Raw genomic sequence first — 14282 nt, 5'->3', positions numbered from 1 at the left:
AAAAAAGCATCCTTCAATACTAACCAAAACCATAGCACACTATCAATGCACAACCCCAAGGAAGCAGCCGACGAACTCCGCCGCTGCGTCGAGAAATACGGCTTCAAAGGCGCCCTGGTAAACGATACCCAGCGCGCCGGCCCAGACGGAGACGACATGATCTTCTACGATAACGCAGAATGGGATATTTTCTGGCAGACCTGCACAGAGCTTGACGTACCCTTCTACATGCACCCGCGTAACCCAACGGGCACAATCTACGAGAAGCTCTGGGCTGATCGCAAATGGCTCGTGGGTCCGCCTCTTAGCTTCGCGCATGGCGTCAGTCTACACGTTCTCGGAATGGTCACGAATGGTGTCTTCGACCGTCATCCCAAGCTGCAGATTATCATGGGTCATTTGGGTGAACATGTTCCCTTCGATATGTGGCGGATTAACCATTGGTTCGAGGATCGGAAGAAGTTGCTGGGTCTTGCGGAGACGTGTAAGAAGACGATTCGCGATTACTTTGCTGAGAATATCTGGATTACTACCTCTGGGCACTTTTCTACGACTACCCTGAACTTCTGTATGGCGGAGGTTGGGTCCGATCGGATTTTGTTCTCGATTGATTATCCTTTTGAGACTTTCTCTGATGCTTGTGAGTGGTTTGATAATGCGGAGCTCAATGGGACGGATCGGTTGAAGATTGGAAGGGAAAATGCGAAGAAGTTGTTCAAGCTGGGTTCTTACAAGGATAGCTCGGCTTAGATCGTTGGATGATAATGTTGTTATGAATGTATTCCATTTCAATTTCTAGTAATTCATGTCTCATTGCAAAGGGTATTCGCTTAGATATGACTAAATTCCATGGATTATTCCGTACGCCATGCTGTTCCCATCAATCCCTCCGATCTGTTGGTCATTGTTCCCCCATGTTCGTTAGACCCATAGACCTCTTTGTTAATTTTGACTCTACCCTTTCTCTTCTCTTCTCTTCTTTTATTCTGGTCTTTGTTGCTCTCCACAGGGCTGAAAGGAGATCGTTGAAAAGAGTAGTAGAAAGAGAAGCCAAAAGAAAACGGCAAGCCTGAGCGTAAATTTTCGCCAGCAAATGCATGCTCATCAATCCTACTAAACTGGAATACGAGAGTCAACGTGCCACTGTCTAAAGACCTGTCTCTGACCAGGCAACTGCATCTGAGCCCTGAACTCAGCCATCGCACGAGCCTGGGCCTGGGCCAACTCCTGCTCCTGCTCCTGCGCCTCAGCACAAGCCCTCTCCTCTGCCTCCATCCAAAGCTTCTCCAATTCCAAATTCCTCTGGATTTCACACTGCCGCTGGTACTCATCCCATTCTTCCTCCCAGATCTCATACGAACGAGGCAGTCGCTCCATGATTGAATCGACGAAGCGGCTTTTAAGGTCGAGGTTTATGGTGATAATCTCGTTGTAGTTCTCGATGGCGCGGTTCAGAACATCCCAGCCTGCAATCAAGAGGCGGGTGAGATTGTCACGCTCGATGTGAAGTCCGTCTTCTAGGAAAATCTGTCGATTGCGGATATTGAGGAAATCACTGTACACGTACGCATCATACAGATCTTGGAAGACGGCCAAGAGGTGTTTTTCGAACGGCCGTGGCTTTCGGAGGTTTCTATAGTCGTCGTTAGTTCAAAAAAAAAAAAAAAAAAAAAGACAAATGTAATAGCTAGAAGAAGGGCCTTACCCGATGATAACCCGAGCCGTCTGTCTAAAACGCTGATAAACGTCGAGGTCCTGATCTTTTGCAATTTGTATAATCCAATGGAGAACCTGTTGCGAGATGCTAAGCTCACTCTCCAGCTTTTTGTCAAGCCAAGCAAGGTATTGGACCATCGGAATCGCCAATTCTTGGACCTCTCCGACAATGGGAGCAGAGAGAAATTCTTTGGTGCGAGTACCGTCGGGCTTCACGTCACGACGGAAAAGGATCCACTCCATGCGGAGGATAATGTTGGTCATGGCAGTAAAACGTCTCTGAATGTCATCTTTCATGTGGTCTGCGCGGAGTATGATCTTCATCTCTTCGAGGATGTTAAGCTTCCGCTCTTCGGCTTCATGAAGGCGACGCCGTATCTGTGGATTAGGAGCAGGTCTCGGGGTAGCGCCATGTAGAGGCCTTCCCGTTCCAATAGGGGGCTGCAAATTCCGGGTGGGAGGCTCATCTGGCATAGCCATTTCATCAATGGAGAGTGTCCTCCTAGGCGTCTGGCTGCTACAAATACTTCCAGAGAGTGGCATGGAGCCCTGCAGTGAAGTGAAGAAAGTTTGACTCGTGTTATGACTGCCAATGCTCCCAGACAGGGCAGGCTGAGAGGAGTGGAAGCTTAGCCCGTAGTATTGGTTGTTCCGATAATTGCAAATCCTGATATCACAAGTATCAGGGACGGTATGCGACATAGGTACAAACGGAGATGGTTGGCTTAGAGCTCTTTCCAACGGATCATTACTGGTAGAAGACGATGAGATGGAAGGGATATGACTGGCTTGGATATCGGCCCTCCCATCCACCATGAATTGAGGCGCAATGTTGGATGTGCGGGCAGCTCCAGAAGCAACATCCCGAACAGAAACATCATTGTATATGGTAGATGTTAGATTAGAAACCTTGTTGGAATGGGCGCCAGTGTCTTTAAGGGAGATCCAGGCCTGAGAAGCAGAAGTCATTAATGTGCCCTTGTCGGAGTTGGAACGGACAGGTGTGACAGGTGGGATTTGAGGGGCAAAGGTTAGTGCGGTATTGAACTGGGTGTGTCCAGTCGTGTCGCTATGGAGAGTTGAGTGTGATGCGAGAGAAATATTGGACTTGGCCCCTCTGGGGTGACTGTCAGTTATAACAGGACAGTCAACTTGAGTTGCAAGAGGGGAGACCGTAGCAGGGATACCGGCACCAAGTTCTCTCATTCGCACGGACTCTTCGAACACTTTTGCAATAGCGTTTTTATATGCCTCTTCATGGTCCTTATCGACGACCGCTGCGTTCTGCTCGCATGACTCGTAGTAGTCTGGAAATGGCTCGGTGCTTGAAAGATCTAGTTCAGAATCGACAAGGCGTGGGGTAACTGGGAGATCAGGACCGCCGTGAATGCTTCTTTTACAACTTGTGTTGCTAGACGAAGAGCTCAGAGGACGATCATGATCTTCGCTAGAGTCGGACTGCTCATGGAGATCCAATGGGGTATGCGTTGCATCTCCAAGCATAGAGGCGATCCTCTCTTCGTCATAATGTGGAATTTCAACCCGAGAGTCTTTGTATTTGGTTCTCGGTGAGGTCTTGCTCTTCAAGAAATTAAAAGTGAAAGTATGAAGGCTAGAGAGACTCTTTTTAGCATTCGCCAGTTTCTGTTGGTCCTCCATCCGCGGAGACCAGCGACGCTTCTTGGTGAAAGAGATTTGAGGGCTCATAATATCAAACATTGTCGAAGAATCACTGGTTAGGGAGCTTGGTCTGATAGACGAGGTTCAGAGAGGAGTAGAGAGAAGTAGAGAGAAGTTTGATACTCAAAATTATCAAATCGTGGTAGATTTGCACAGGTATTGAACGATTGAAGAGGTTGGTTGTGGGAGCCATTGAGAAACACAAGATAAGATACAGGAATAAATAGAGTGTCTTTTCGATGTTGAAGACCCCATTCTGACTGCACACTTGGTCACAGGATCGTAGACCCATGTAGAGTGTTATTCACTTTATGGTGGGTTGCGTCCAAGTGTTTGGGAGTTTGCCGCAATCTGCAGTGAATATCTTTCTGGAACCCTGGTTCGGCAAGTAGCTTCTTCAGCAACTTCCCTACTGCTGGTAGCAACATTGTTGTTTCTTGATCTTTGTAAGAATACTGGGGGATGGATGTGAGTTACAATCCTTCGATGTCATCTTCAAGTAAATTTCACATTTTGCATATCCAGCGCTATGAAGTACATAACCCGGACAAAGTTCAAAGATTGGCTGCGTTTTTCGCTGTGGCATCAGTAACAATTAGCATCCAACGAAAGAATTATCTATGCCTGAGTGGAAGATGAGCACTAACCAGACACCTGGTTTTTCAAAAGGATAATATAGTTCGGACACTTCCCTAATTGAGACATGCTAGAGAAAGAGCGTGTGTTGTGAATATTCTATCGAGTCTTTTTGTGAATACAATGGTTAGGTCACCTTGTCTATACCTATGTTGCCATTACTGGACCGGGGTTTCGAGACCGTGGTCTTTGTACAAATACATTTGTCAGAACACTACATCCACCGCAGATAATGGAACAATGAGACAAATGAAGAAAGCATAAATTAAGCCCAATATTAGACAGTTAAGTGAAATTAGAATGTACAGTCCTAGACATCATAAACCCACGGAAACCAGGCTACTAAAGACAAAGGGTTATAGAAGTTCATGGAGGGCTTCTCAACGTTTTAATTGTTGTCGAGTCATGAATTGAGGCTGCTTGTGAGAGAAGATATAAAGAATATAGCACTATGTCTTATATGGGAACATGGGTAGCCACCGTCGACCTTTACGTTTTCTAAGAAATGATGAGCAGTTTGGAAAACACAAGCCAAGGTAGCTTGTCTCCTAGGCCAAGATGTAGCATTGAGCAGCTTGCCAACAAGAGAGCGCAGGGCACTCAGTCTAGAACAGTGGTTTTTATTTACCAACGGCAAATTGAGGACTTACCCTTTGGAGATATGTAGTCATAAACGAAACTAATATAGTCGATATGGTGTGCTAAGGGAATAAACGGAGAGTGCTTGAGATGGGCAGATATGGCGTTTATACCTCCTATTGGTTCGGAAAGGCGTGATAAGCTTGATCTCTGTATTTGGATCAGTGTCAGTATCAATATGCACAAACTATTCGCACCCAAGCACGATGACAGCTGCTTAATGAATGACTCCAGATCCTCTCAGCATAAGGCGAAGGCTAAGGCGGATGACCGACGGGGTGGCGAGACAGAGGAACGGTTAAATGGGACAATTTGCAAAAGTGTCAGGCTAAACGCAGTCGTCAACTAAACTCTTATCTTCCGTGTGATAGTCTCTTGGTTATCCAACGGCTACAGCCCATATCGGTATAAGGCATCGATTATCGGACTCAAGTAGATTATTTCCGGATTCCATGACGGGTTGATAGAAACCGTGCAGTATTCCAGTGGATTCGGGTTTGAAACATCAGCAGTGTGTCAAATCAATATCCCGGTAATATTAGAGTCTATTTTAACACTGTAGTAGAAGACGCATTGTCTCGGCCAGCGTATCATTCCCGCCGAAGTCCATAAGCGATTCGGCCGGAGAGATTTTTTAGTTCCGGTCCACGACCGAATCGTCCGGACTTAGTACGGTTCACTAGACGTTGACATGGATGATGGAACTGCTGTTGAGAAGGTCCAGAATTTGTCCATCAGGAGAAAACAACCACTCATGTTTAAGAGGCCAAATCCAGCCCCTTCATCACGCCTCTGTCAATAACCAATAGCGGTACTAGTGCCACTTAATCATTATTTAGTTGTTGTTCTGATGATACCTGCAGTCTCACTTGTCTAGGAAATTCCTCCGTAATCGCGCTGTCTTATATTAAGTTAAGTTAGGTTTTGTCACAGCCAGGGTCCGCTAAAACCTTACTGGAACCAATCAACCACCAAACACACGGGCCGGGTCTACTATCGAGTCTGGACATCTTTTGTCAACGGAACCTTGACTCTGGTGTAATTTCGGGGTGGAGACCGGAAGAATGATCCTTGGATTTGATGGCGCGGCGATCAGTTCGATGAGGCAATTTTAAGCCTATTGCAGTCTTCGGATCCTAGACATTCTGCCGAGCCACTTTGCTTAGACTATTCCTGACGGGTCGGGACTTCACCGGTGGATGAATTACTCGGTATGCCGATTCTGAATAATACCTTAATAATGTGAATTTGATCCACTTTTGAATTCTTCTCTACCACAAAGATGTGCGCTAAGGATTATTTGGGCTTAGCTCGAATGTCCCTGACAGTAGTGTGTATTGCATCGTGCTCACTATCGATTGTAGAAACATACCCTGAGTATGAGAACGTGTCAACTCTACTACTAACCAGACAAAGGGAAAGAAAGGGACATCTAGGAGTAAAAGATTGTGCTGGAATGGATAACTTGCTGTTTGGTTTTCGTATGAAGTAATAACCTTTTCGCTACTGGGGAGCACGACACACAAGGATAATTCCACGAAGGGATCCTCAAGTCGATCTTATCAGATCAGACAGAAATGCCCACCAGTTGCGGCAGAATTCCGCATAGTAGCATTCGATTCCTGGACCCACTAACAGAAGCTGATAAATCCGTGTCTACCGAAGCATTAGCATGCTTAGAAGTTGCTTATAGATCAGTGGCTTCATTTACTAGAGGGGGGGGGAGGATTTGCAGAGAATTTCGCTATGATGCGATTCATTCACCGAGCCGATAGTACCTAGCGGTAAGGTGGATGGAACCCTTAGAATTAGGCTGAAATCTAAAACACCATGGACAGCATATATAATGGTTGATGTCAGTCTTTTCACGAAAGGATTTTCTTCGAAGTGGACAGAGATCGACGCTTGATATCTAAATATGCTCTTCTCATTGGCACTCCTTAGTGCCCTGTCGCTGGCCACGGCATCGCCGGCCGGACGGGCCAAGAACACTACGACATATGACTACATCGTCGTGGGGGGCGGTACAAGTGGTCTTGTGGTTGCAAATCGCCTTTCCGAGAACCCCGATGTCTCCGTTCTTCTGATTGAGGCCGGTGCTTCTGTGTTCAACAACCCGGACGTAACCAACGCTAACGGTTATGGGTTGGCATTTGGCTCGGCCATCGACTGGCAGTACCAGTCTATCAACCAAACCTATGCGGGAGGTAACCAGCAAGTTCTGCGCGCTGGTAAGGCCCTTGGAGGGACCAGTACAATCAATGGTATGTTTCTATGGACAGTCTTTTAGTCGACAAAATCCACTGACAACCACAGGGATGGCCTACACCCGCGCGGAGGATGTCCAGATTGACGTTTGGCAGAGACTTGGAAACGAAGGTTGGACGTGGAAGGACCTCCTACCATACTACCTGAAGAGTGAAAACTTAACCGCTCCTACCAGCTCCCAGGTTGCTGCTGGAGCTGCTTATAACTCTGCCGTGAATGGAGAAGAAGGTCCTCTCAAGGTCGGCTGGTCGGGAAGCCTGGCCTCCGGTAATCTGTCAGTTGCTCTGAACCGCACGTTCCAAGCCGCTGGTGTTCCTTGGGTTCAGGATGTCAATGGAGGCAAGATGCGTGGCTTCAACATCTACCCATCTACCATCGACGTTGACCTCAATGTCCGTGAAGATGCTGCCCGGGCATACTACTTCCCTTATGATGACAGGAAGAACCTCCAACTGCTGGAGAACACCACTGCCAACCGCCTTTTCTGGAGGAACGGCTCTGCTGAGGAAGCTATTGCAGATGGTGTCGAGATTACCTCTGCTGATGGCAAGGTCACCCGTGTGCATGCAAAGAAAGAGGTCATTATCTCTGCCGGTGCCCTGCGATCCCCTCTTATTCTCGAGCTTTCAGGAGTTGGAAATCCAAGGTAAGTGTTCCACTGATGCTCACCATTTTTCATCCCTGTCCCTAACCCTCGTAGCATCCTCAAGAAGCACAACATCACCCCCCGTGTCAATCTCCCCACCGTCGGCGAGAACCTCCAGGACCAGTTCAACAACGGCATGGCCGGTGAAGGATACGGCGTCCTTGCCGGTGCCTCAACTGTGACCTACCCTTCGATCTCAGACGTCTTCGGCAATGAGACTGACTCCATCGTTGCATCTCTCCGTTCCCAACTCTCCGACTACGCGGCTGCGACCGTCAAAGTCAGCAACGGCCTCATGAAGCAAGAGGACCTGGAGCGCCTCTTCCAGCTCCAATTCGACCTCATCGTCAAGGACAAGGTCCCTATCGCTGAGATCCTCTTCCACCCCGGTGGTGGAAACGCCGTGTCCTCCGAATTCTGGGGCCTGCTCCCCTTTGCCCGTGGCAACATCCACATTAGCTCCAATGAACCCACAGCTCCCGCAGCTATCAACCCTAACTACTTCATGTTCGAATGGGATGGCAAGAGCCAGGCCGGTATCGCCAAGTACATCAGGAAGATCCTCCGCAGTGCACCATTGAACAAACTTATTGCGAAGGAAACCAAGCCCGGCCTCTCTGAGATCCCGGCCTCTGCTGCGGATGAGAAGTGGGTTGATTGGCTCAAGGCTAACTGTATGTTGAACCCCTTCCTTGACTCCTATGGTAAGACTGACGTGAATCCTCTAGATCGTTCCAATTTCCACCCCGTCGGAACTGCTGCCATGATGCCCCGTTCCATTGGTGGTGTTGTTGATAACCGTCTCCGAGTCTACGGTACTAGCAATGTTCGTGTGGTGGATGCATCTGTCCTGCCCTTCCAGGTTTGCGGCCACTTGGTTAGCACGCTTTATGCCGTGGCCGAGCGCGCTTCCGACTTGATTAAGGAGGATGCGAAGAGCGCTTGATTTGGTAGGTAAAGCTATGTTATCGTAGGAGTGCACCGTATGAAGAGGGAAAGTGTTTTCGAATTTTGGTTATTGAAGGTAGACTTCTCTTCTGTTGTCTCATGTATATTTAGTCAGGATTTTGGTAGCTGTTTGAATGCAGTGATTTTTAGTTATATAATTTGATACGGGGTACTTTTTCGCGTCAAGCCACCGCACGTGTAATGTATGGCATACACGTGTCCGCTTATTTGTAACTCATACTACAAGATAAAGAGAACGAGAGATCTGAGTCTTCCCCATGGCTGCAACAGCTGTATTAATTATTAAGTTACATAAGGTATGTACTGCATTCAATCGAAAACGCTCACTACTTGAAGCGCCTAGACTGATCGAAAAGGTGCAGTTCGACCCTCCCCTTGAACAATGGCTGGTTTGTAAAGAGGGATATCATAGGAAGAACAAAACGCTCAGACCAAGGATCCAACTTCTCAGACATTGTTCAAGAGTTAACGAGGGTCAGGGGTTTTCTCCGCACATTGACTGATTGGCACGTCATTGAGAAGGACCGTGACAACTCAAAGTAGTGCGTGGAAGTCACCAAGGGTTCAAGCTGTTGACATGGAACATTATACAGACACCAAATGGTCTTCCTTGCGAATAGCATGATTATTCCTCTTTTTTACGTTGCTCGGATTTCTCCGAAGACGGGTCATTTTCGTCTTCATCCTCATCATCAGGCAATGGGACATCCATGACACGCTCCCCGGCTTTTTCTAGGGCTCTCCGGCTCCAGCTTCTTACGCCTTTGTAGACAGCCTGGTTATGATTAGCAAGAGCATATGATACCCTGCGTTGAGCACACTTACCCAAAGGAAACTGCAAACGCCAACCAGGATGACAACCCAAGTGATTGACGCTACTCGGCTTCTGCCTGTGGTCCTGCCACTACTGACCAAGCCACTAGGACGAACATGCCACCACTGCCAGGGTGACATGGCGACTATGGCTTTGATGAATGACAGAAAGCCTAACGACGCCAAACCTTTCACAAAGTGTGTAATCCATGAGGGCTGCTTTTCAGTCGGCAAGACGCTAGACACGGTACTGGGATCCCAAAATTCAGAGTAAATAATGGTTTCCATTGGGTTGATGTAGAGGTTAATGATGGGGTCAGCAACAAAACCAAGCATAAAAACAGTGAGCATCAATATCAACAAAGTCAAACCAAGCTGCGCGGATGTACTACTGATCCAGCGCGCCCATGTGAGACGTTCTAGCCGATACTGGAAGCCACAGGTCGGGCAATGCCAAAAATTCCTCTTGCTATAGCCCGGGTCTGCATGTCGCCATGCTTGAAGACAACCCTCGTGGACATATCGTGAAGATCCTTTGCACTTGCAGGGACGTAGGAGTCGGCCGAGCTCCGCATCAGAAGACTCATAGACCACCCGTGCTTTGGGTTGGAGAAAACCAGGGATGTTATCGGAAGGAGGAAGGAAGGTAGGCAGAACTGTTTCCAGACAGATGCGACATACACGAGGTGGGTAGTGCTTCTGGGAAGACTCTGGCGGAGGGGCAGCCGAATCATCATATTGGTGAGTATCTTCAAACCTTTGGCCTGCCTCAGGACTGGGAGCCGTGGAAGAATTCGGCCACTGCCAGAGTGGCTCCTGGCTCGGGTTCATTATGGCTTCTGCCTAATTTCTTTCGCGATTATGCGGTCATGTCACAATGACCAGATCTACCAGCGACCTGGTGAAATATACAATCGACTGTTTAGAAGGGTGTCGATTGAATGGTTGGGTATAGGCATAGAGCACGGGGGAACAATGGGGAGGGAGCGAAGAAAAAAAAATGAAGGGAAAAAGAGAATGAACAGGACTATCGCGCTTTAAAGGTGGAGTGGAGAGAGAAGCTGATGGAAACGGCGCTAAGTGCTCGCCTAGCGTCACCGCCTTAGACGCGGCTTGGCATCGACGCCTGAGGTAACCGACGTTAGGTAAGGTGGTGCTGCGTCAACATCCTGTCGCCTGCGCTGTCCAGAGGGAAGCTTCACTTTGGTCCCACCACGACTTTATCCTATCTTCATACCCCCTCGTCTGTCTCCATAGCCCTTTTCAATCAATTTTCAAAGCTTGCGGAGATAATTAAACGACCTCATGGCGGACCGCTATTCGTTCTCTCTCACCACCTTCTCCCCCAGGTAAGACGAGCTCTAGCTACATAGAGGACAACCATCAGCTAACATTGACTTTTAGTGGAAAGCTGGTCCAAATTGGTAATAACCTGCCTCTAGTTAATGATGAACATTTGCTGAATAAACTCAGAATATGCCTTGAACGCTGTCAACCAGGGCGTAACTGCGCTCGGAATTAAAGGTATGAGCGCTATCTCATAGCTTCCACCCACCCAGCCCAGGTAGTTGCTAACTTATCTTGCATTGGCTAGCAACAAATGGAATCGTCCTCGCTACTGAAAAGAAATCATCCTCACCACTCATCGATCCTCCCTCTCTTTCCAAAGTCTCCTTAATCACTCCTGACATTGGCATGGTTTACGCGGGAATGGGTCCAGACTACCGTGTACTGGTCGACAAGGCACGCAAAGTCTCCCACACTGGCTACAAGCGTATCTATAACGAATACCCCCCTACCCGTATATTAGTGCAAGATGTTGCGCGTGTCGTGCAAGAGGCCACCCAGTCCGGTGGTGTTCGACCGTACGGTGTCAGTTTGTTGATCGCTGGTTGGGATGAGGGTGTCGAACCTGAGTCAGGAGAAGCTCAGAGGGGTGACCGTGAAGACGAGCCTAAAAAGGCAACCGGCAAGACGGGTGGTATCTTGAAGGGTGGCCCGAGCTTGTATCAGGTCGACCCAAGTGGCAGTTATTACCCATGGAAGGCCACGGCCATTGGCAAGCATGCCACGAGTGCGAAGACATTCCTTGAAAAGCGTTACACTGAAGGCCTCGAACTCGAAGATGCTATCCATATTGCCCTTTTGACGTTGAAAGAGACCATTGAGGGTGAGATGAACGGTGACACAATAGAGATTGGTAAGTTTCAATAACCTCATTGTCCAGTTTCGGGCCCAGACTGACTTGGTATAGGTATTGTTGGCCCTCCTGCCGACCACCTGCTGGGTTTTGAGGGTGTCGAAGGTGCCCAGGGGCCCAGGTTTAGGAAGTTGACGAAAGAGGAAATCGAGGATTATCTCACCAATCTATGAATGATTCAAGTATGGATACATTGGGCGGCTTGGGCCTTGTAGCATAATAGACATATGTCGAGACTTGCGAGGTTCCCATACATGTTAGCAAAGATTTTCCACGACGATTACTTGCTTAACGCACCGGAGGATATTGAGCTTTATGACCCTGGACAACACAGGTGACAGTGCACGTGGACGTGTCACAATGTCCAATAATGCCCTTCATTAAAATAGCCATCGTACTGAATGAATAAGCCTCTCTAATTGCATAATCCGAGACTTCAGCTCTAGTACAGCAGGGTTGTAACCTCACAGAGTCTTAGAGCTTTGGCTCTAACGGGGTTGCATAAAATTCAGCAACTCAGTGTAAGAACTGGCTATCAAACTTAACCCAAATGTGGCCAAGGAAGGATGTTCCGGGGAGTGGCCCGCTGCCAACCCCACACTCCCCTAGTTCGGACGTCTAAGGTAATTCGTGGGGAACGATTGAACTGAACTCATCTATTGGTTTGAAAAGTGTGATATGGACGTAGAAATAGGTCCCGTTTTCTCTTTGCGTTTCCAGTGAGGTATAAGGAGCCCCCGTGTTGCAGTTTCCTACCGTTCAAGGAAATAAACAGCTCAACAGTAGTATTATGATAATATTGTCTATATCTCTTTCAAGCCCTTATCACAACGCCGGCCTAGGATTCTGATATTGACGAATCGGTCTGCCGCGGGTTATGGAACGGGCATTCCTCTTCTGGCTTTCCCAAAGCATGCAAGGATTTAAGACTGGCTTCAACAGCCCTTTCTTCACTCCCTTGTCTACTTTTAACCCCTGACCTGTACTTTTCTTTTCTCTTAACTCACTGTTCCGCAGACGTCCGGAATGAGGTCCCGATTTGTTGAGATTATGACACTCCGGGTTCTCCCATTGCTCTTGGGGCCGGCCGGAACCAGGCAAGTGTTGCACCCGATGACCAAGTCCATGTCAATAAAAAGGGAAATCCGACCAAGCGCCCACGCTTGCGTGCTGAGAATATGTATTATGTTATCTATGATAGCCCTGAGAGACTGCCCAGCTTAGTCTTACAGACCACACGAATTGTCAAATTGATAGAGAAATCACGTTTCCATGAGGATTAACATTACGAGGATATTTGGCACGCTGCAGAGACGTGCAGATCATCTAGAGGATGCGGGTTGCTGTTTTTGGGCCAACGACAGGATACCGAAGCAAGTGATAATAAAAATTTAAACATCGTTTTGTTTGGCCGGCGTTTATAGCTGGGTGCGAAGCCATCGGCATAGCACAACAAGAAAATTCAAGACAGTGGACAAAATGCACACACGAAGTGTAGATATCAGATAACCGCATAGTTATGGGAGTTTGCAAGACATTAGATGAAGGCTCGTCTAGTATTTACACGGCTTAAGGAGCACTAGTAATAGATCCAGGTCTGCGGCTATTGTACTATGTATGATGGATGTATCGAGGCAGTCGGATCTATGGTAGATGCCTTTTTGAGCAAATGATATTCTTTGCCAATAAACAGAATAACCCAATCTTACTTTTGAAGATTTAATGAGCAGCAAGAGAGGAGGCTTATTAGGAAGTGAACACATATCCAAACTCCATAATCTTTTGAATGTGACAGGTTCTTCCGCTAGCGTTGTGCAAAGGGTCCAAAATAAGGAGTAGTGAAAGATAAAGTTATAAAGGTTTAAAGGACCCAATCGTCTCCAACCAGTCAGACCTCAGCGATATTGGAGCTCCGACAAAGACTACAGCTAGGCCTGTGTCTTATGCAGAATAAGAACTCCATGGCATGGGCTAGCCATTTTGAACATTATGTCCTGAATCGAATACGCGAGTTCCTTGTGCCAAGAAACACGCAATCTGTGCCAGTCCTCCATGCCAGTTCTGTGACGATGTAAGACGAATTTTCCCAAGTATCTGACGCTTGAGAATTCTAATTAAACACGGGAAGGAAATGTTGGACATGACAGGGATGGAGATCCAAGGGGACTAAGTCGCCACATATCTTAGGATCATAACAGGACTTGGAACAAAGGTTTTGTTGATACTCTCAGCTGAAATCGACTACCAGAATGCACTTGTTCCTCATGTTGTCCAAGGCGAAAGAGCATTATACATCACAAGGACATATCCAGTATGACCGAGAGCCAGTTCTTGTGCATATGGATGATAACTGGGGTACTAATATGTCAACCATGTGCGACGCCACAAAAACTAACCCAATGATGTCCCGTGATTAGGGGTCCATTGGCGTATCAATCGTGCCATCTGGATTTTGCTTGTTAGGCAACGCAACCTTACCAGCAACCATAGTTTTGGCCAGCGGGGAAACGCCGAGAATCGTACCAGATGTATGGTACTAGTCTGCTAGTCTTGCCTTGGCCAAGTCAACCAACGCCGAATACTACCTTAGCAGGCATCGTTAGTTCCTGCGGAATACGAAGCCACTGAATCTTAGTCCCAGCTTTACTCCGGGGTATTGCCTCGAGCTAATCTAGGCCACACAATGCCTTTATTTGGGAGGAGGGAAAGACTTGT

The 14282-nt window shown here is 47.7% G+C and overlaps 5 protein-coding genes across 5 annotated transcripts; 3 read left to right on the top strand and 2 right to left on the bottom strand.

Moving 5' to 3' along the window:
- The first annotated feature begins 35 nt into the window (after positions 1 to 35).
- On the top strand, positions 36 to 825 carry BDV27DRAFT_50448 (amidohydrolase family protein). The gene has a single exon (XM_032076791.1). It carries the CDS (start codon positions 46 to 48, stop codon positions 748 to 750), a length of 705 nt encoding a protein of 234 aa, XP_031922849.1. The 5' UTR covers positions 36 to 45; the 3' UTR covers positions 751 to 825.
- Positions 826 to 1113: 288 nt separating this feature from the next.
- BDV27DRAFT_162337 (uncharacterized protein) lies at positions 1114 to 3435 on the bottom strand (the record flags this gene model as incomplete). Its single annotated transcript, XM_032073372.1, has 2 exons — positions 1114 to 1633; positions 1706 to 3435. 2 exons carry the CDS (start codon positions 3433 to 3435, stop codon positions 1114 to 1116), a joined length of 2250 nt encoding a protein of 749 aa, XP_031922848.1.
- Positions 3436 to 6589: 3154 nt separating this feature from the next.
- On the top strand, positions 6590 to 8531 carry BDV27DRAFT_162336 (GMC family oxidoreductase; the record flags this gene model as incomplete). Its single annotated transcript, XM_032073371.1, has 4 exons — positions 6590 to 6935; positions 6988 to 7585; positions 7640 to 8259; positions 8314 to 8531. The coding sequence occupies 4 exons, from the start codon at positions 6590 to 6592 to the stop codon at positions 8529 to 8531; spliced, it is 1782 nt and encodes a 593-aa protein (XP_031922847.1).
- Positions 8532 to 8797: 266 nt separating this feature from the next.
- On the bottom strand, positions 8798 to 10393 carry BDV27DRAFT_50423 (E3 ubiquitin-protein ligase MARCH). The gene is made up of 2 exons (XM_032076790.1): positions 9380 to 10393; positions 8798 to 9329 (listed from the first exon to the last, which is right to left on the bottom strand). The coding sequence occupies exons 1-2, from the start codon at positions 10196 to 10198 to the stop codon at positions 9180 to 9182; spliced, it is 969 nt and encodes a 322-aa protein (XP_031922846.1). The 5' UTR covers positions 10199 to 10393; the 3' UTR covers positions 8798 to 9179.
- A 144-nt stretch (positions 10394 to 10537) lies between these two features.
- On the top strand, positions 10538 to 11994 carry pre8 (proteasome core particle subunit alpha 2). The gene is made up of 5 exons (XM_032068585.1): positions 10538 to 10716; positions 10772 to 10791; positions 10841 to 10891; positions 10962 to 11567; positions 11622 to 11994. Exons 1-5 carry the CDS (start codon positions 10673 to 10675, stop codon positions 11738 to 11740), a joined length of 840 nt encoding a protein of 279 aa, XP_031922845.1. The 5' UTR covers positions 10538 to 10672; the 3' UTR covers positions 11741 to 11994.
- Positions 11995 to 14282: the final 2288 nt, after the last annotated feature.

Source organism: Aspergillus caelatus (assembly GCF_009193585.1).
Source record: "Aspergillus caelatus strain CBS 763.97 unplaced genomic scaffold BDV27scaffold_246, whole genome shotgun sequence".
NCBI lineage: Eukaryota > Fungi > Ascomycota > Eurotiomycetes > Eurotiales > Aspergillaceae > Aspergillus > Aspergillus caelatus.
The sequence above is the reverse complement of the archived record's forward strand: the minus strand, read 5'-3'. Positions and strand labels throughout refer to the sequence as shown.